This window comes from Trichoderma atroviride, chromosome 2, assembly GCF_020647795.1.
Source record: "Trichoderma atroviride chromosome 2, complete sequence".
NCBI classification, from domain to species: Eukaryota; Fungi; Ascomycota; class Sordariomycetes; order Hypocreales; family Hypocreaceae; genus Trichoderma; species Trichoderma atroviride.
Genome location: NC_089401.1, coordinates 3568053 through 3587534, shown reverse-complemented (window position 1 = coordinate 3587534; position 19482 = coordinate 3568053). Strand labels below are relative to the sequence as shown.

At 51.4% G+C, this 19482-nt stretch overlaps 6 protein-coding genes across 6 annotated transcripts; 1 reads left to right on the top strand and 5 right to left on the bottom strand.

The window, feature by feature from the left end:
• Window positions 1–9: 9 nt before the first annotated feature.
• TrAtP1_003959 (uncharacterized protein) lies at window positions 10–2074 on the bottom strand (the record flags this gene model as incomplete). Its single annotated transcript, XM_066112103.1, has 2 exons — window positions 10–1931; window positions 1999–2074. The coding sequence occupies 2 exons, from the start codon at window positions 2072–2074 to the stop codon at window positions 10–12; spliced, it is 1998 nt and encodes a 665-aa protein (XP_065968186.1).
• A 478-nt stretch (window positions 2075–2552) lies between these two features.
• On the bottom strand, window positions 2553–3411 carry TrAtP1_003958 (uncharacterized protein). The gene is made up of 4 exons (XM_014083631.2): window positions 3282–3411; window positions 3181–3215; window positions 2974–3088; window positions 2553–2901 (listed from the first exon to the last, which is right to left on the bottom strand). Exons 1-4 carry the CDS (start codon window positions 3329–3331, stop codon window positions 2793–2795), a joined length of 309 nt encoding a protein of 102 aa, XP_013939106.1. The 5' UTR covers window positions 3332–3411; the 3' UTR covers window positions 2553–2792.
• A 1500-nt stretch (window positions 3412–4911) lies between these two features.
• On the top strand, window positions 4912–8389 carry TrAtP1_003957 (uncharacterized protein). The gene is made up of 4 exons (XM_014083630.2): window positions 4912–5216; window positions 5287–5685; window positions 5775–7382; window positions 7444–8389. The coding sequence occupies exons 1-4, from the start codon at window positions 5118–5120 to the stop codon at window positions 7753–7755; spliced, it is 2418 nt and encodes an 805-aa protein (XP_013939105.1). The 5' UTR covers window positions 4912–5117; the 3' UTR covers window positions 7756–8389.
• Window positions 8390–12185, bottom strand: TrAtP1_003956 (uncharacterized protein). The gene has a single exon (XM_066112102.1). It carries the CDS (start codon window positions 11035–11037, stop codon window positions 8617–8619), a length of 2421 nt encoding a protein of 806 aa, XP_065968185.1. The 5' UTR covers window positions 11038–12185; the 3' UTR covers window positions 8390–8616.
• Window positions 12186–12653: 468 nt separating this feature from the next.
• TrAtP1_003955 (uncharacterized protein) lies at window positions 12654–15328 on the bottom strand (the record flags this gene model as incomplete). The annotated part of the gene is made up of 4 exons (XM_066112101.1): window positions 12654–12665; window positions 12756–13925; window positions 14009–15056; window positions 15207–15328. 4 exons carry the CDS (start codon window positions 15326–15328, stop codon window positions 12654–12656), a joined length of 2352 nt encoding a protein of 783 aa, XP_065968184.1.
• A 2624-nt stretch (window positions 15329–17952) lies between these two features.
• On the bottom strand, window positions 17953–18771 carry TrAtP1_003954 (uncharacterized protein; the record flags this gene model as incomplete). Its single annotated transcript, XM_014083628.2, has 2 exons — window positions 17953–18024; window positions 18085–18771. 2 exons carry the CDS (start codon window positions 18769–18771, stop codon window positions 17953–17955), a joined length of 759 nt encoding a protein of 252 aa, XP_013939103.1.
• Window positions 18772–19482: the final 711 nt, after the last annotated feature.

Below are 19482 nucleotides of genomic sequence, written 5' to 3'. Positions count from 1 at the left end.
CCAGGCTTCTCATCCAGTATCTCCCCCCGCCGCGCGACGCCGAATTCTCTCCAATCGCTCAGCCCGCGATGCGTCTGGCTCTGGAGAAATCTCCATGGCCTCAAGACGAGTATTGCAAGTGTAGCAACGGAAGCAATGAGGATGGAATCGCTCAGAGGAACCAGCCAATGCCACAAATTTCCCTTCAATGGGGCGCTCACACTGATTGCAGAGAGTCCCTGTTCGGCCGCCGGCGGCAGCTGCAGCTGCAGCGGCGCCTGGAGCTGGAGCTGGGGACCAGTGACCCCGCGGTCCACGACTTCCTGGTGTTGGAAGAGGGCGCGAGCCTCTCACGGGCGAATCCTTTGGCGTCGAAATGCTGGGAACCTTGCGGGGTTCTGGCGCTTCGTCCACCGCAATGGAAGGAATGTTGATCGTGGGCGTTGGTCTCTTCGAAGTCTCTTCTGGTTCCGCTATCGAGATCGACGGCACGCTCGCGCTCGTTTGCGCTCTTGGCCTCGGCGAAGGGTCTTCCGCCACAACGATGCTAGGGATATCCACAGGCCGAGTTGGATTTTGGGTTGTGGACTGAGGCTGCGCTTGTGACTGGGACCGGAAGCGGTTTGATGCTGGGGTCGACGAGTTTGGTCGGTCTGAGCTGGCATCAGTGGACGAGGACTCCTCCGGGGCTTTCCAGTTAGCATCGAAGCTTACAATGGGCCTTCCAGGGCTGTCGCTGACTGCGGTAGGTTCCGGAAGTTTAGAGCTGCGGTCTTTGAGCCTCATGCTAGTAGCTTCGCGGATATCTTGGCCGCGGATCTCGACTCCATTTAGACGCTGCGCATCAGGGAGCGGTTGTGTAGCGGCAGCTGGAGCGTTGACCTGATACTGGGCGTTGCGAGATCGTGTTGGAGGATTCCTGTGAATTTCTACCCTGTCCAATCGTTTGGTCGGGCTGGACTCTCCTTGGAAGCGTTGGAAGGGATTGCGCCTCGCAGCATTCGAAGGCTTGGATTTGAGTGAAACGGGAGAATCCTTTTGAGGAGACGTCGTTGGAGTAGACGCCTCGCCCGACTGGGCTTCGGGTTCTTCCCATATCTGATCACCAGAGAAGGGCCGCTCAACTTCTCCACTGATGTTCCTTTTCATGCTGCTACGCCGGCCGCCCGTGAAACGCCCCCCGACGCTCCCGTACGACTTTGATTTGGTCGGAGACTCTTCGGATCGGGCTGCCTCTTCGGGAGAATCGTTTCTTTTAGGGCTGTTGTCTCCTTCGGATGAGGTCGATGATGGCGAGTGCACTTCGGAATACGAGTTCCTATTTGAATTGTTCGCACCAGTTGCCCCACCCCCTGTCACGGTCGCTGCCCGAGCATGTGCGTAGCTGTCCTTTCTAAGGTGTGGTCGATACAGGTACGCACCGTCAGGGGGCCGAGGCTTGACGCCGTGCTGGTGCTCCCACACGAGCTCAGCAGCCTCGTTGAGAGCAGCGTTGTAGAGGCGAGTCTCATCGTCTTCGATGGCAGCATCAGGGGCAGGGGTACTCTTTCTGCTCTCCCGAAAGTCCATTTCTTCCATGGCATCTCGTAGTGACGAAGCTTCTTCTCTTTCCATCCAACGCTGGCCTCGTTCCATGTAGCTAGCGGTAGGCACGACTGTATCTGGCTTCAAGGGAGGCGGCGTCGGAGTGGTAGGGTAATAATCACGGCTTTTAGTACTAATCATTGAAATGCGAGTTGAAGCCGTGCTCCCTCCAATGAGGCTGGGCGTGTGCGACCGCGATCGTTGATGGCTAGCCTGTTGAGCAGCTGTGTCTGGCGATGTTGTAGATGCATCGTAGCTGATCTGGCTCATGCTGTTCCGGTTTATCTGCGGTCGAGTACTAGGAGGCGGAGGCCGGGCGCCGCTGGGCCTTCCGACGGGCTTGCTTCGAAGGTTTGCGAGGTAGCTTGCTGTTCATGACAAGTGTAGATTAGCGACCAGCCCGAACCATTGGTCAATCTGCCGCATATGCCGTACCGAATTCGTCTTTGGACATGTAGGAGGGCGACGGCGGTGTCCCCCTACTCGACCTGACCTCGCCAGATTGCCTCATTTTGCCCTGCTCTTTCTTCTCCTGTTCTCGGGGATCGTCACGAAACAAATAAAAATAAAGCGAAGAGAAAAGAAAGAGGTTAGTCTCAGAGGGATGCTACGACAGTTTTATGCGTGCAATGGACGTGCTGTCGCAGCACTGGGAGGCCGGCGGTGAAGTAGAGAGGTCGCATGCGAGGCGTGACGTTTTGTATGCAAATAAGAAGCGTTAGGTGCTCGGTACTTTGCACCTAGAATCGAGCCAGCGGTCGATTTTAGCGGGGGTTGACGGGGCAACCCTTGGCATGTTCCGAGACAACCCCAGACTAAGGCCTGTAGCGCTGGCTAGCAGCGCTGTGTGCCTGTAATCTGGACCGCTAGTCGGCAGGACGGTAGCACTAGCCCATCCAGCTCAGATACAACGCCCAGAGTCTGAGCTGGCATGGCACACACACACCAGCATTATAGCACGGTACAGCACATCACAGCAACACAATAGGTACCAGACAATACGGCACAGGGCTCGATAAAGGGAGAGAAGAGATTTGCTAGCAGGGGGGGGCTATAATACAGCTGGCGTGGAAAGTTCCAGATCGCCGCCAGAATATGTACAGATACGGCTGGGCAATGTCACCATGGGAACGACCAATGGCTTTCCCTCCCCCTTTGCGCTCCATGCTGGCTGCGTGCCGACTAGGGGACGCCTGTCTGGCGGCGATGGGGGCGCCCACTCGATTTTGCTACCACCGGAGTTCGCCTTTGACGCCCTTTTCTGGCTCTGGGGCCTTTGCCGGCGGCCCAGGCTCTTGGTAGCCGAGATTCTTGAAGTCGTCCCGCAACATCAGGTTTCTTAGTTTCGCCGACATGTTAGCCCGCATCTTGTCTCACACGCTGCGTCTTGCTTTTTTTCAGTTTCTTTACCTGTCCATTCTGCACGACAGATACGCCTTGGCCAGGTTGCGGCACTCGTCTTCATTGACGCCGCGGACCTTTTTCATGCAGGCCAGGTAGCTGGTCATGGCCTTCTTGCACTCGCCTATCAGAGTTAGATTTGATTTGATATTTGACGGCGATCTGGCCAGCCAGGAGAGGGCGGCAATTTAGACTGGAAAATTACAGCAGGCTTACCATCGTGGTCCAAGGGGAAGCTCCCTCGCTGTGGCCTATGGAGACGGCGGGTCAGCCAACTCCTGAGCTGGACGTCAAATCAGCGTCGAGGGAACACGTACGGGGTTGGCCTCGTCTGTGGCAGCGCTCCAGGACTGCCGTATGTGCTCATTTCTCGAGGTGCTGCACTAGGGGCATGTCCCTTTTTCCTCTCGTCTTTTTTTCGAGACGAGACTTGGAAGCGTCGCTGTCTCGCATGATGGTTGTAGAAGGTGTGGGGCGGGGCCCCGATACAGCGGCACGCTTCGCTTAGCTAAGCCTGGATGTGCCGCTTAGCGACTCGGGCGGCGAATCAGGCCGCATAGCTGCATATTGGGAAGACGGCCGTGATTCGGAGGACCTCTTCCGCGCATACCTATGGCGCAAGTATTTCTACTTGCCTGCATTTATCCTGCTATATCAGCCAAGCAGGCAGCATCATGAGCAATCAATCAAAGCACAACGGGCGCTAGGAACAGCAATGCAGGCTTGACGCAGAAGCCTGCGCAGATTCTGGCCGCCAATCCATCCCTCCCGTGCTCGCATGGCTCCTACGGGGTCTTCAAACGGACCATTCGCGTCGTGACACACTGCAAGCCAACTCAACCGCTAGCTGCAGGGCTGTCGTGTTCTGTCGACAACTGTATCCACAGGCGCCCAACCAGAGATGACCAAGGATCGGCGGCTGTCTGGTTGGCTAGCTACATAGCTGGGATGAACTTGTCACTCCATCAAGTCGGAAAGCATCGTGATGTTGCGCTCCGCTCTCTGCCTGCTTTCCGCCCTTGAGTCATGGATTTTCAACTATCAATGGACTACGACGAATCCTCTTTGGTGATGCCCGATTTGACAAGTATCACCGTCAGGTGAGCGGTGGCTTCTGCAGTGTGATTGATATCTTGCCCGCCAAGAACAGCTCCCAAACCTAGAGCTTCAATACATACTTGTAGATGCTGAGGCACTAGCAGTGGATTTATCGAGAATCGTCGCCAGAGCTAAGCAAGGATCATGGCTCGACATTCTATCAGCACTTTATGCTGGCCATGGAGACCGACCAAGAAGCCCTTCTGTGGAACACGCTAGAGCTGACTTTATCCTGAACCACGCCTGGTAGCATCTGTACAACGTGATGTCGGCTCGACGCATAACACTTGATATTGAACGATATCTGGCAGCTGATCAATGCCCTGAAACGCTCGCCCAGAATGCTAAGCTTCAGCAAAACACTTTCACCAAGTACTTAGTTAGTAGTTAGCATGCCCTGATGTGTAGAGAAAGAGGGAGAATAAACATCCCTATCCCAAAGAAGTCCCAAAGAAAACAAACCCCAGTCGCTTTTGCCGCCGAGGGTAGGGCCTGATGTTTTTTTTTTTTCAAAGATCTACCCACTGAACAAAGGGAAAAGCCCAAAATAAAGTTAAATCTAACATTATCGTGTGTGACAGCCCGCTGTCTCCAGTTGAGCTTCTACTTAATTCTTGGGTTGTTCAAATGGATCTTTGTTATCGGCATCTACCAAGGCTTTGGACGAAGGGAGACGTTGTCCGAGGTTCTCTGTACTGCCTTCTAGACGCCGATCTGCATACGCCCGCGGCGTACCTGGTACCTGTGGCGTTCCTCCTGCTCTGCGGCAAGCCATTAACGAGACCCACCTCGTTACACGTGAATCCAATACGTAGTGCCTTGGTTCGCTGCCAAACAGACCCGAGCAGCCATTTGCTTCTCTCCAATTGATAGCCAGCAAAAAAGCACAGCGCAAGTCGTCGCATTGCCTGTGCGTGCATGTACCGTCTGTCTGGAGGCATCAGTGCTGCTGTATCATCCCGGTAGCCTCGTCTGCTTAAGTCGTCTGACTGCGCCGCATCCATATCGAAACGAGAGCGAAAAAAAACGAACAAGGCTCCCAAGACGCCGCTGCAATGGCCGCCCTCGGCGAAGATCTGCTCTCCACGGTCAACAAGCTGCAGGACCTGGTGTTCAACACCATCGGCAGCGACTCTCTCGATCTCCCGCAAATTGTGCGTGGCTGCAAAATCCAAACTCCCCCATCCTCGTCTCCCCGCTTGCTGCTAATGCCCCGCCGCTCAGGTCGTCGTGGGATCCCAGTCCGCCGGAAAATCTTCCGTCCTCGAGAACATCGTCGGCCGCGACTTTTTGCCTCGAGGCAGCGGCGTCGTGACTCGACGACCGCTGATCCTTCAGCTCATCAACATCATAGAGGACGAGTCTGGCCCCGAGCCCTACCCCGAGTCCTACAACGACCCCTACCGCTCGCCTGGAGCTGCGCGCCGCGGAGAATGGGCCGAGTTCCACCACATCCCCAATAGAAGATTCACCGATTTTATAGATGTCAAGCGAGAAATCGAGAATGAGACGTCTCGAGTTGCCGGTACCAACAAGGGTATCAACAGACAGCCCATTAACCTGAAAATCTACTCGCCGCATGTCCTCAACCTGACGCTGGTTGATCTCCCCGGCTTGACCAAGGTTCGTCTTGTACATACTTTTTCCATCTGCAGTCTCCCCCGCCTGCCATTGCTCTTCTCTTTGGTTAACCTGGGAGGCATTACGCATAGGTACCCATTGGTGATCAGCCAAGTGATATTGAGAAACAAACGAGAAACTTAATCTCCGAGTACATCGCCAAGCCAAACAGTATCGTCCTGGCTGTCTCACCGGCCAATGTCGACCTCGTCAACTCGGAGGCTCTGAAGCTTGCCCGGCATGTGGATCCTCTCGGCCGGAGGACCATCGGCGTTCTCACCAAGCTTGACTTGATGGACCACGGCACCAATGCTCTCGACATTCTGTCCGGCCGAGTGTACCCATTGAAGCTCGGGTTCATTGGCGTGGTGAACCGCTCCCAGCAGGATATCCAAGGCAACAAGCCCATGGATGATGCTCTGAAAGCTGAAAACGAATTCTTCAAGCACCACCCAGCCTATCGTAACATCTCTAGCCGATGCGGCACCAAATTCTTGGCCAAGACGCTTAACACGACTCTTATGGCACACATTCGAGAGCGTCTGCCCGACATCAAGGCGCGCCTCAACACTTTAATGGGCCAAACACAACAGGAGCTCGCCGGTTACGGCGACATGCATTTCAGCGGAAAGGAGCACCGAGGCTCTTTGATTCTGCAGCAAATGACGAGATTCGCAACCTCATTCATCTCCTCCATTGACGGTACTTCCACCGAAATCTCCACCAAGGAGCTTTGCGGTGGTGCCCGTATCTACTACATCTTCAACTCTGTTTTTGGAAGCTCATTAGATACCATTGACCCCACGTCAAATCTGTCAGCATTGGATATTAGGACGGCAATCCGCAACTCCACTGGTCCTCGACCCAGTCTGTTCGTGCCCGAAATGGCCTTCGACCTTCTCGTCAAGCCCCAAATCAAGCTTCTAGAGATTCCTAGCCAGCGCTGCGTCGAACTTGTTTACGAAGAACTCATCAAGATCTGCCACACTTGCGGCTCAGTAGAACTTTCCAGATTTCCGAGGCTCCAGGCCAAGCTTATCGAGGTTGTATCAGACCTTCTGCGAGAGCGACTAGGCCCTTCCTCACAATATGTTGAGTCGCTCATCTCTATTCAGCGTGCGTACATCAACACAAACCATCCCAACTTCTTGGGCGCCGCGGCAGCAATGGGCAACGTTGTCAGCGCTAAACAGGAGCGGGAGCGCAAGAGGTTCATTCTGGAGGAGCGTGATCGCCGAGAGAAGCGACGCCTCAAGGAGGTGGGCGGCCCCAACGGCACAGACGCGCATGAGGACAGTGAAGACAGTCCGGTCGCTGAGCGGGCAGAGCAGCCCAATCTTCGCAAGCTCGCAACGTCAAAACCTTCAAGGAGCATGTCGCCAGCTGTCCACCAAGATGCCATGGTTGGCCTCGGAGCATCCCTGAATGGCATTCGCCCGTCATCTCCAGGCATGAACGGACAAGGCATTGGCGGCACCCGCGATACGTTTTTGAACTACTTCTTTGGCAAAGATGGCATGACGCCAATGAGCGCCCCCATCACTCCCACCACCAACGGCAGACACACCAGCCACCCATCCGAGCCCAGTTTCTCACAAAGCCTGAGGCGTGAAGAGAAGCTGCCAATTCGGACAGCTCCCCCATCCGTTACGGATGATTATGACCCGTCATCTCGTAGCTATGGCCTAGCATCACATCTGGTAAATTTTTACCTCCTTTAGCCTTCACCTCCCTTGCCTTGACTAACTTGACTCCTCACAGGGCGAATCTAACGAACCTGCCATGACTGAGCGCGAGGCCATGGAAACAGAGCTTATCCGCGCTCTCATCTCTTCCTACTTCAACATCGTCCGCGAGTCCATCGCCGACCAAGTCCCTAAGGCCATCATGCACCTCCTCGTCAACCACTGCAAGGACGTCGTCCAGAACCGCCTCGTCAGCGAGCTCTACAAGGAGGCTCTCTTTGAGGAACTCCTCTACGAAGACGACGGCGTCAAGAAGGAGCGTGAAAAGTGCGAGAAGCTGCTCCAGACGTACCGCGAGGCGGCCAAGATTATCGGCGAGGTTTTGTAAGAAAGAAGTAAGATGAAAGAACAAGAACAATTGGAAAAAAAAAAAGAAATTCAAAACTCACGCTGGGAAATGGAGAGACCATTCTCCCAGGTTTTTTTTTTTTTCACCTTCTTATCGCTTATAATGTTTCTCCCCCCTCACAATACACGGCTCCAAGCATACTTTATTTCTGTCATTGTTGCAAAATAGGTAATGAAACAGAAGGGAGATGATGAGAAAGGCCACAAAATGGCTGTATGTAGAAAAAAAACAGAAGAAAATCAAAATCAACAAAGCGGCGGATTTACGAGGACGAAAAAAAAAGGGGGTGATCAACGAAGGCGTCACGGGGTTTCCACTGAAGGTCAAAAGGCTGGGTAGGATGGGGGGAAAAAAGAAGGGAAACAAAAATCGCCCTTTTTTGGCCTTTCCTTCTTTTCAAAGAAAGGAGAAGAGGGAGAGAGGACTTGGAGAGAAGTGTACGATGGCGCATTTTCTTTCCTTTTGAAATGTAAACAACTGTACATGATGGCAATGGCACTGGAAGAGAGGGGAAGAATATCCGCGACCATGGCTGCAAGCGACTTTTATATTCTATAACTACACCACTCGACTTTGTTGTCACGTCTCCAATTACCAGAAATATACTTTTGACCGTATTTGTTTAAATGCGATTATCTATATGATGAGCAAGTCTGGGAATACCAACGTTCCTAGCTGAGATGTATACCACCTGTATGATATCTCTTTTCCTCTTGTGATATCCCCTCCATTTCCGTGCTCAAAACCTCTTGCTTGTATCATGTGTAGAATGCCTGTTCCGATGCGCCAAAAAACAAAGAAAGCGAAGAATCCATTTGCCAGCCTTATCTATAATACATCTCAAACTCCTGGCCTTCTATTGGCTAATGCATATCGTGAGGCATAAGAATCATATGCTCGTTGTGGGGCAGTACTTCTATGCGGTTCTAAATTGGTATAATCGAAACGTTCTGCAGTTGGAAAAATTCTGTACTCTCGCATCATAGCTGGATGTTGAGTATAATAGCCGTTCGACACATGTCGTGCGTCAACACTACCATGTCTGTCATATGATGAAACAGAATCACCATAGTGGTAGAGACGTGCGGAAGGAATCGGCTGCCGGTGGCCACTGGGAATATAGTAGCTGCCATCAAGTCCGTTTCCAGCTTCTATGTGGCTGTGCGCTCCTCGAATCTCCATATCCGGATAGTATGGATATTCGTTTGGCTCTTCTGCCACTTGAGGGTCGTACTCATTATGTGGGTGGAAAGAGCTCAAATGTCTTCCTGGCTCTGGCCCACCTTCTCTGGGGCTGAAAGTCTGTGAGTTAGTGCGAGACGATCCCCAAACTGAGCTGCCCTCGGTGATCGTGCGTTGTGCTCTTATTCTATCAAACGTTTCGTAGACTTGAGGCATTCTCTCATTAATGCTCGCCGCCCGAGCGACAACAGTATCATATCTTGCTTGCTCTTGAATTGTGTCTGATCTGACGTAGACAACACTGGCTGACAAAAGTTTGGGTACATCTCCGTGTAATCCCTCATCAGGCCGATGGATTATCTGATTAGAAGCTGCATCCGCTGCCTCCAAGCCTTTGGTGAGAGCGTTTGGCAGGGTTGAACAGGGGCCACCTTGGCTTGTCTCCCCCTCACTTTCAAATAGCCATGGCAAAGCTTCTGAGGTTAGTTTAAAAGCGCGTTTGCTCTCCCAAACTTTTGTTCGTAGGTCTTGGAACATCTGCATGTCCGGCAACCAGATCAAATCGACACGCCAATCCGTCAGCGGAACCCCCCCTTTCTCATGGACGACATGGAAGTGCTTGGCTAAGCCAGGAAGCGTGAATAAACACTTATCGTCTTCCTCTCGCGTCTGCGACAGCATGCAAATCTTGCATGCTAAGCCATGGTAGGTGGCAAGGTTAGGAGAAGACTTGAAGTGATTCAAGACGTCCACGAATGTATCGAGTGGTACAAGTTCCGGATCATCTTCTTGAAATTCTTTAGCGACGTGGTAGATTGAGACAAGAAGTTTGGCCGAGAAGGATATGTGTTTGACGTATTTCATGATCTTCCACACACTTGTTATAGCTTTTGCCATGGCATCGATTCTCGGCTTGTATGCATCGTCCACCTCCGTAGTCTGAGAAGAAAGCGGCTTGGAGTCAACAGTAGACACTTGCTGAATCGGAGACGATTCAAATGGAAACTCCTCGGGCCAATCAATTCTCAAACGGTTACGCAACTTCTTCCCTTCCTTCCCAGGCTTCGGGCCATGCTTCAGAGCGTGCTTCGAAAGGTAGTGATGGATAAAAGCGCTGAATCCAAATCGTTTTTTGGAATTTAGGCATTTTCTGCAAGAAAAAAGGTCCTGATCAGTATCTGCAAGTATTTGCTTAACTTTGTGATCAAATATCCACACCATATCGCCCAAAGTTAGCTTTGGCGCCGAAGAAGTGCTATCGATTTTCGAAAACTCCGCATAGTACTGTTTGCGAACATAGGCCATCACTCCGATGATGAATTGAGCATGACCTTCCTGCTCAATACTTTGGCCTTCGCTCAAATGATCGCCGATAAACTGGTCCGCGAGGGCTGAGATGCGAATCTTTACAAGTGTTTCAGCATCATGCTCGTCTTGAAGCGCAGTCTCTGTGCCTTTCTTGGCTGTACTGTTGGCCTGATGCTTCTCAGAAGCCTTGGCAGCTAACGCATTTTTCCCCTCTGCTCTTTTCATCTTTTTATACTGAGATATGAACTGTTGTTTTAGACTGTTCCACTCTTTATCGCGAAGGGGCTCAGCTTTCTCCAGAGACATCTGGAAAGATGGAAGATCGACCAGAATATCTAGAGGTATAGGAGGTTGAAGTCGCCTTGCTCGGCGTTCTATATCCGCTCGTCTCTGGGATTTCAGTTGTTCTGTTATTTCTCGAGCTCGTCGCTTTGGGCGAGTCGTGGCTTCAACGATTTTGAGCTCGCCACGGGTAGTGGGCTGTGGCGGAGTTGAAGAGCAACGGATGAGCATCTGGCTGACTCCTCCAGCCAAATACCACTTCTCCCATCGTGATGCTTTGTGAATAGCGTCTGCGCCACGAGCCTCTAGACCCTTTATCCATTCTTCAGCTGCTGCAGGACCAAATCGCTTGACATCTTCAAATTCTAATCGAAGACTCTCCACTTGGGTGGGCCAGTATATCCTCGTTAGCGGAACAGAAGTAGGCACTTGGGTAGTTTTTATCGACTGTGTATAGACTACGTTGAGATCAGCAGTCAAGAAGGCCATAGGAAGTCCGGGAATAAGAACTGAAGGTGTGGATGTTGACAACAGCACATCAACTTCCTACAGATACGCATCAGCCTCTTGGTAGTAATCAGAGCTCGTTTGGCATTACACTCACTTTGACGCTTGTCTCAGCCAAACATTTCCCACAAGAGTTGACGAAGAAAACAAATATCGGCGAAACAGTGTTGTTACCAGGCCCACGCCGCCATGGCAAGGAATCCCAAGCGACATTTGTCTCATCTATCTGGCCACATATTTGGCAAGACCGTGAGCAGGCAAACCGCCACATGTCTAGTTCAGATTTCCCCGAGAGGGGTGTAGGCATCCTTGGCCAAAAGAGACACCTTGACGCCCGCCATATGGCGTCTGGGAGAAGCGCAGGTACAATAGAAGGCACGCGAAACGCTGGAGCAGAAAGCGTAAATGGGGATGCGGGATCGAGATACTGATTGAACAACTTGTTGACCCGCAGCAGGGTTCCAAGCGTATGCGGCGGCAGGAAGGAGAAGATGTGCTGCCACACCTCCGCTGGGAGTTGCAACGACACATCGCGACGAGAAGCTGGCACAGAGCCAAAATCAAGAGGGCCTTGGTCAGCAGCGACGTTCTTGATCTTCTTGGGGGGGTCCATCTCCGGTTGAATTGGAGACGCTCATTCTCTTCCTTTTCCGTTCGGCCTTGCTTGGAGACACCATGATGCTGCTGTTGTCCGATGAACTAAGCTGATGACGCGAGATCGAAGAGTTTCCACTCGGGATTTGCAGAACACCTCCAGCACCCCGTGGAAGTAGCAGACTCGCATCCACTACATGCTCTTGCTGCTCGTCGTCCATAGTTGCATCGAAAACAAGGAGCCAGCGTAAATGAGAAAATGCACAAAACAAGACTGCGGCGTCACAGACAAAGACGCCTGAGGTGTTAGAATGGAACAATATCCAGGCTTAGCCCCTGCTGGGAGTCCTTATGAAGATTCCTGGTGCACGAGGGCAGGCACGTAGGAGGATCATCAGGGAGAAGCTCTGGCTGCAGCTGCAGAGAAGGTTTGGGAGAAAAAGCATGGAAAGAGGAATCTGCTCCCAAGAAACATTCAATGCTTTTTTTTTGTGTGTTGCAGCAGTGACAAGGTCACGTCAGCCTGTAAAACAGGGGTGCAGGCATTGGTGGAGAGTGGAAGCCGGCATCTGAATTGATGCTTTTTATCGATTAGATATGACTAAGCGATCCTTGGCGCAAATCTCCAGAGAGCAGCGGCACTGCTCCCGAAATTGCGGCCATGACGTCACGCCATCATTCTACGAGCAGCATGTCATTATAATGAGAGACTACAGTGAGAGATATGGAGAGAAGGGTAGATTTTGCATAGATAGAGTAGCTACAAACAAATCCCTGTATAGAAGCGTTGCATTCCTTATCCAAATATCCCAAAAAAATCCGAGTACAATTGATAACGAAGGTGAGCTATCTTACACGCAAGATTGTTCAAAATATACAAATAGATTTACTGCTGTCCGTTCATCGAACCATCACCAAGCCCCTGTTCTGGAGAGGACTGGTCCCCAGAGCCGTAGATCTGGAAACTCTGATCAGCTCCCCAAGTCGTCATTTGTGTATAATTTTCAAATGCCCCCCTATCGCAGAAGATGATGTTAGCAAACATCTGGATCAAATGTGTAAAAAAAAAAAAAAGAGGGGGACAAAGATGGTAATTGTAGCCTTACCCAGTCAAAGTTGGACGCCAGGTCGCCCGCTCCGCCTGCACCACCCAAATTGGTAAACATGGAGAGCGGAGAGGCAGGGCCACCGGCGTTGAGGCCATCAAATTGAGGAAATTCGGCTGCATTTCCAGCTCGGACACCAAAATCCATACCCATGAAGGCGGAGCTTTGTGTAAAGGGATCCTGGCCACCAAAGCCAGGCATGCCGAGAGGAGTACCAAGACCCAAGGACGAAGGTGTGTGGTCCATTGCTGTGCCTACAATGGAAGCAGATAGAGAGTCGGATATAGATGAGTCGCTGTTGGGGTCCGTAGCTTCTCCAGAGGGCGATTTAATCTTTTCCAACATGATTTCGATAACTTTGGAGGCCTTGAATGCTTCCATCGAAGTGTTGGCAAGATTTGCCCATATGCCCTTGGCGGTCTCGAGAGTGCCAACCATTTTGCTTCGCTGCTCCTCGGTGTATCTGTAATTGCTCTCATCTGCAGGAGCAGATGATCGTGCTGCCATGTTATCATAGTGAAGGTCTAGAACAAGGAGCATGGCCGGCAGCGTAAATTCCTTTGTTGCAATGGATTTGATGTACCATGAAACGGAACGTAGCCGCCCGTTTCCTTGAGACTCGCGATGTAGTTTGGCTAGATGGTCCATTGCTTGCATCGAGGCCTCGATTGCACTTCGACGTGAAAACGCATATCTCGAGTTATGCCGAGCCTTGGAAAGATATTTCCGATGCAGTAGGCAAAGCATTTTTTGGTACAATATGTCAATGTTGTATCTGGCGATGATTAAGGTCACAGGATCTTGGGATGTATCCAAGGAGCCAAGTCTGAGATGTGGAGGAAGCTCCTGCATCACCTGGCGAAGCTTTGCGTCAAATCGGATAATTTCATCGTACGAGACCGGTCTCCCCACTAGATTTGTTGCCTGCAAGATATTGCCCAGCTCGTTGCAGAGCCTCACCTTGGCAATCATGTATGATATCGGCGTCGGTTCTGAAGCAGGGCGAGATGGGGGTAATTCCTTGATATCAGGGTGAAATTCATCGTCAAAAAGATTATTCGGAAGCTGGGTATCGCAGTCATGCTCATAGATCATGTTAGGCAATGACACCTGATGTGAAAATACGACATCTGACATTCGGACTAGCGCCCACGCTCTTCGTCTCATTTCCTGCATCATCTTGTGTTAGTTCTACTCTTGGCCCTGTTGTTGTTTATTGCAACGCGATATTGGAAATGTCGCTCTTCACTTACCGCTTGAAAAGGGGTAATGTTGGGAAACCATTTCGCATCGCGATGGTATCCCATACGGAAGGCTATCCTCGTGATGACGGAAACAATCAACCAGAGGCCAAGATCAGCATCCCACCGAGACGAGTATTCTCCAAAAACGTATAGAAGCATGGCTTCAACCGTGTACTCGACTGGTTTTGTGTAGTCTGCCTTGATCAGACATTGGACAGTTCGTAGCCGATATTCAGACGCCAATTCCAATGTTCGACCCCTCCACTCAGGAGGCTCATCTCCAACCTTGTGGTAGCTCAGCATCGCGAGAGTAAGCACGGAATACAAAAGGCCCAGCCACATGATGGGTGTTTTGGACGGGTCCTCCCAATGCTTTTTCAACTGTTTGAAAAAGGTCGGCCCGTGTATTATGCAAACAGCGTTGTCCATGGAATTGAAATAGCGGCTGCACAAAGTCAGGATACTTGACTTTGGGGGCAGCTCCGCGCGGAGTTCAATCTCAGACGCTGGCAGGGCACCAAGTAACAATGTCGGCCCTTCCCGCGCAGCTACAGGTTTTGAATTCCTGACGCGCTCATAACTCGTCTCCAGCTCCTTTTTGTGGAACATGAAGTAGTTTTTCACCTCGGTGATGTCGGACAATATTGTATGCCAATGCTCTTGGCCAATATACATCGACTTGCCCTTGTCAGAGTCGACCTTTAAAACACCGAGTGAAGCTACGAGGCTCTCTTCCGCATCGCTATCATCCTCGACCATTGTTACAGCCTCATCACGGCCGGCTTTGGCCGAAGAGCTGCTGTCAGTCAATGACTGCGACGTAGAAGCAGCGCGGCCGGCCGCGGTGGCTGTAGCAGGGTCTATATTAGCCCCGCCATGCATCAAAGACAAGACAAGGCCCTCTAACCGGTCGATCCTGTTCTGCATGTCATCGGGAGTGGCGTCGGCCTGGTTCTGGCTCTTCTTGCGAGTTACTGGAGCCGCATAAGAACATGATGTCGTATCGTTGCCCTCCCGCTTGGTGCAGTTGCTGCACGGGTGGCTCCGATCGCATTTCCTATGCCGTGTTAGCTAGTCAATGAATGAATGGATGCCGCTGGTTGTCGCCCTTGCTATGCAAGATCAAATGGCCAGAAACTCACAATCTACATAACAGGTTAGCACGCCTACACTCTCGTCTACGGACAGCCCGGAGATTAAGACGTACTTTCTTGTCCTGCACGGATAGCAGCTCAGAGGCACACGATTTCTTTTCCTCACAACCCGAAACTGCTCCTCAGGGGAGCGACCCCCAGTAGAGGAGTTGGTCGAAGGCGGAGTGGGCGTCATTGCGAAAGAGGGGAAAGTTTGGTTGTTTTCGTATCTGCGAAACGTCGTCGACTGATGAGGCGATTCGGACTTAAGGATCGCGCCGAAATAATCTTTGATCTTCAGCCGGCCTCACAAGCGGCTTTCCGGTTATGAATGATGCGGCGCATATATTAGACCTCTGAAGATGTTGGCGAGAGCAAACGGAGGCAGCCTGTCAATTGCTTGAAGCCAGGCCAAGATGAATAAGATACCGCGACGGTGGGTGCGACTCGGCAGTGAGGGTTGGACGTTTAGACGATCTGCCGACAGCCGGGAGAGAAGCGCAGCATGAGCCGGAAATAAATGAGGTGGTGCCTTGAGATCTGATTTGTAAAGACAACGGAGTTCTCAGCAACGGTCACCTGATTTCGGGCGCGGAATTGGACGATTGCTGCTGGGCGTCGCTGGGAGTTCACGACGAGCGGGCAGCGGATTTGAGCTGGTGGCTTTGGCTGGATAACAATGAATTGCGTGGGAGGCGGAGAGGGGCGCCCGAAACGTGTGTATGTAGCGTGCGAGATGGAGCACAGACAGAAGGCGTCGAGTTGTTAAGGACGAGCTGGTTTGACGAGAGTTTGCGGCATCGGAGATGACTTGTAGCAGAGGAAAACGATGGAGCGATGGAGTCTGAAGGAAAAGATGTTTAGAAAGAAGAGAAGCGTCTGGTACCTCGAAATTATAATAAAGGATAGCCCCGAGGATCGCGGTGGTGGGGTGTCGAGACTAATCTTTGCGTGATGCTATCAAGCGGTACTCGCCAACTCTCTCTTGTGGAGCCCTGCGGCAGCTGCTCGGCCCACATATTAAGGGCACCCAATGGCAGCAGAGATGCAATAAGCTGAGTTCTCACGTTGTTGCAGGCTGATGGCATTTGAATGGGTAAGGAAAAGGTGTAATTGCTTATATGACATTAGATGCGGCGTCTATGAGACATTGTTGTTGTTCTAGTGACTTGCTACGAGGTATAGGCCTGAACTCAACCGAGCGTATCTTGATATCGCAACTACAGGTACTCCGTAGGTGCAGCTTTCGATACGCCCAGCGGGAGGGAGCTCATCTCAAAATGAAATCCCAGCTTTGTCAGCTGCTTTTGCCAAGTACCCTCTGTTAGTGCGGCATGTGGCAGCATTTCCAGCAACATTGAACTGACGGATCCGTTCGGGGGGGAACCTTCAGCGGCGGCCCGGTTATTGATCCATGGCGCCAGCGTCCTCTTCCTCGTCCGTCTTATGACAGTTTCGGCTAGCACTGAGCCCTACTGCCGCAGGGAATCTCTGCCTGTACCGCCACGGAGGGCTGGTGAAGCCCGGATTCCATATACGAGAGACTACATATGGGCGCTCCATTGGAGCAGACGAGCGTATTGAAGGGCGGATATTCCAGCGAGATGAGCCCTGGCCGGACTTAAGCCGCGCCACAGGCTTCGTCTACGAGCCCAGGTCGAGGCAAGGCTCCAGCCAGTTTACGTATTGACGCTTGCGTTCCTGCAACTCTGTGACTCACCCTGCGCGCTGTGGAATTTTAGCGGCCTTTGCTAGCGTCGCACCCAGCAAAGCGTTAGCGGGCAATTAGCAACGAACGAGCCTGCGATTGCCCCCTTATCCCATTAATCTGATGGTGTTGAGCGGAGTCTGCGGCCGTGAGGGCTCCGTTCAAAGTGCTACGCTGGATTTGATACGTGCGGTCCAGCAGGCGGTCATCTGTCTCCTTGGTTGCAGATTGCGTGTGCTAGCGGCACTTGATACCGAGAGAACTGGGCTTCGGACTGATGCGTGCAGACGGACCGATCCTGGTTTCATGCTGGGGTTGCAGAAACAGCTGATCGAGAACTGGTGCATTACGGAGTTCACAACTGTTATTTGAAAGCCGAAAACCTATTTAAATGTTTACAGCTCTTGCTACCGAGTTGGTTAGCCATCAACACATGACGTTAATGCGAGATGTGGTGCAGGCAATGGGAGCAGTTCGATACGCCGCTGTTATCCCTATCAAGATGTTACACTTATATCTTCTTTCTGCATGAGGTCTTGGAGAGTTGTACCAATATCAACAAAATGGTCACAATACAAGGCCTGTGACAGACACTCGCACTACCAGGTAGTCCTCAAAACCGCCATTCACTTTGTTCAGATGCTATTTGTATTTTTATGTTTACTTTATTCATAGATATTCAAGGCTACCTTGCAATTTTGTATCCTCCTCTGCCCCCTTTTTTTCTCAGCAATAATCGAACTCGATATATGCAGTCAACCCCAGGTAAATTACCCCCCTTCTCTTCGACGCGCACGCATATAATTCCGGCTTATAGAACCCTCAGCAACCACAATAACTTCTGAATCCCAATCTCGCTTGTATGACTTTCAAACATGCAAAAGGCTGAATTTGCTCTTGCTCTCTCGTTCTGATACGGCCTCGCACATATCCTGCTGCAATTCAGAAGTCGGATTGTCGTAATTATCGCTGTGTCATTATTCCGTGATCGGTTGGCTTCGATTTCCTCCAAATTGATCGCAGACGAGAAGCTTGTACGCCAGGTGCCAGAGACAGAAATTCGACGAGAAGGTGTTGCCTGCACCCTTTTTTTTTTTTTTTTTTTTTGTCCTTTATGACGTAGCTTCGACAGCGACGCTGTATGGCTTGAAAAAGTCGGTATCGCTACTGAGTTCTTCCTTGACCTATTGATAATGTTAGTGCACATTCCATCATCTTCATGTATCTATATCAAAGCGACGTACAATATCCAAGCCGCCTACAAGCTCGCCATCGATCCACAGCTGTGGGAAAGTTGGCCACTCGGCATATTCCTTGAGGCCCTGTCTGACGTCGTCGTCGGCGAGGATGTTGAAAAATCCATATTTAACAGAGTTGTCGCGCAAGATGCCAACCAACTGTCGGGAGAAGCCACACTGAGGAGCGCTAGGAGTGCCCTTCATGAAGAGCATGACAGGAGCAGCCTTGACCAGGTCGCCGAGGCGTTTGAACAGCTCCTCCTTTGCCTTGGCCGGGTCAACCTCAGCGACCTCTGCAGGCTTTGAAACACCATTGGTTGCGCCGGCATCCTTTGCCGCGGCCGAGTCCTTCTTTGCGTGCTTCTCGATGGCTGTTCGTACCTTGACGGCGCTGCTGCCACTGACGGTCTCGACAACCTCACCGTTTCGTAGCAGAACCAGGAAGGGAACTGCCGTCACGTCGTAGGTCTCGCTGATATCACTGAGTTCTTCGGCATTGATGGACACCCACTTCGTACTGGGAGGCTCGGTAACGGGATATTCGGACGCAAGTGTCGACAGAACAGTCGCCATCTGAGCACATGGCGCCGCCCAGGGAGCGTGGAAAGAGGCGATGAGGAGCGTTGAGGGAGGGGCAGAGCTGAGCACCTGCTGCCACTGTGCGTCGGTCTCGATCTCGGTTATCGTCGACATTTTTGCTGATCAGTCGAAATGTCGACTGTAAGACGGCGGATGATTTGTATTTTCGCGTATGGGCGGTGATTTGGGTATAAGGGCGAGAATCGGCGCTGTGATCGGAATATCAAGGTTGGATTTTTAGCGGGGTAGAATGATGGCGCAAGTGTAAATGGCCATCGCGCGCATTTGCAATTTGAAATCAGCGCCGTTGATACTTGTACCCCGGTGTATACCCGGTGCAGCATCTGATAGGCACACGAGCTGCCTTACATAAGAGAATTTTCTCTGTAAATGGCATTGTGATGATAGGTAACTTTTTCAAAAGTTTTTATTACTTCATCAACTGCCCATTTAGGGAAATGTAGATGATAAGAGAAGCGTGTTGTGCGCTCCTACTATTTCGTTGTACATTTCTTGGACCCGGTGCCGCTCTCATGCCAAGTTCAATGTCCCGACATGTACTCTAAACAGAGGAAGAAGTGGAATTCAAAGGATATGGCTTGCAAGATAAATGAGGCTCCCCGACGGGAAAAAAGAAGCAGTTGTATCTTTGCCAGTGCTCGTATATGCCAACTGTAGTGCCCAAGGCGCTGCTACTCAATGGTGTGCTTTTGAGCTCAAGTTCTCATCGCAACAGGCAGAGGAGGGAGCGACGCCTACCTAATATATAAGTATCTAATCGTTGCTAGGAAAATCAGTAGCCTTGATTCGGACACTCTTCTTCTG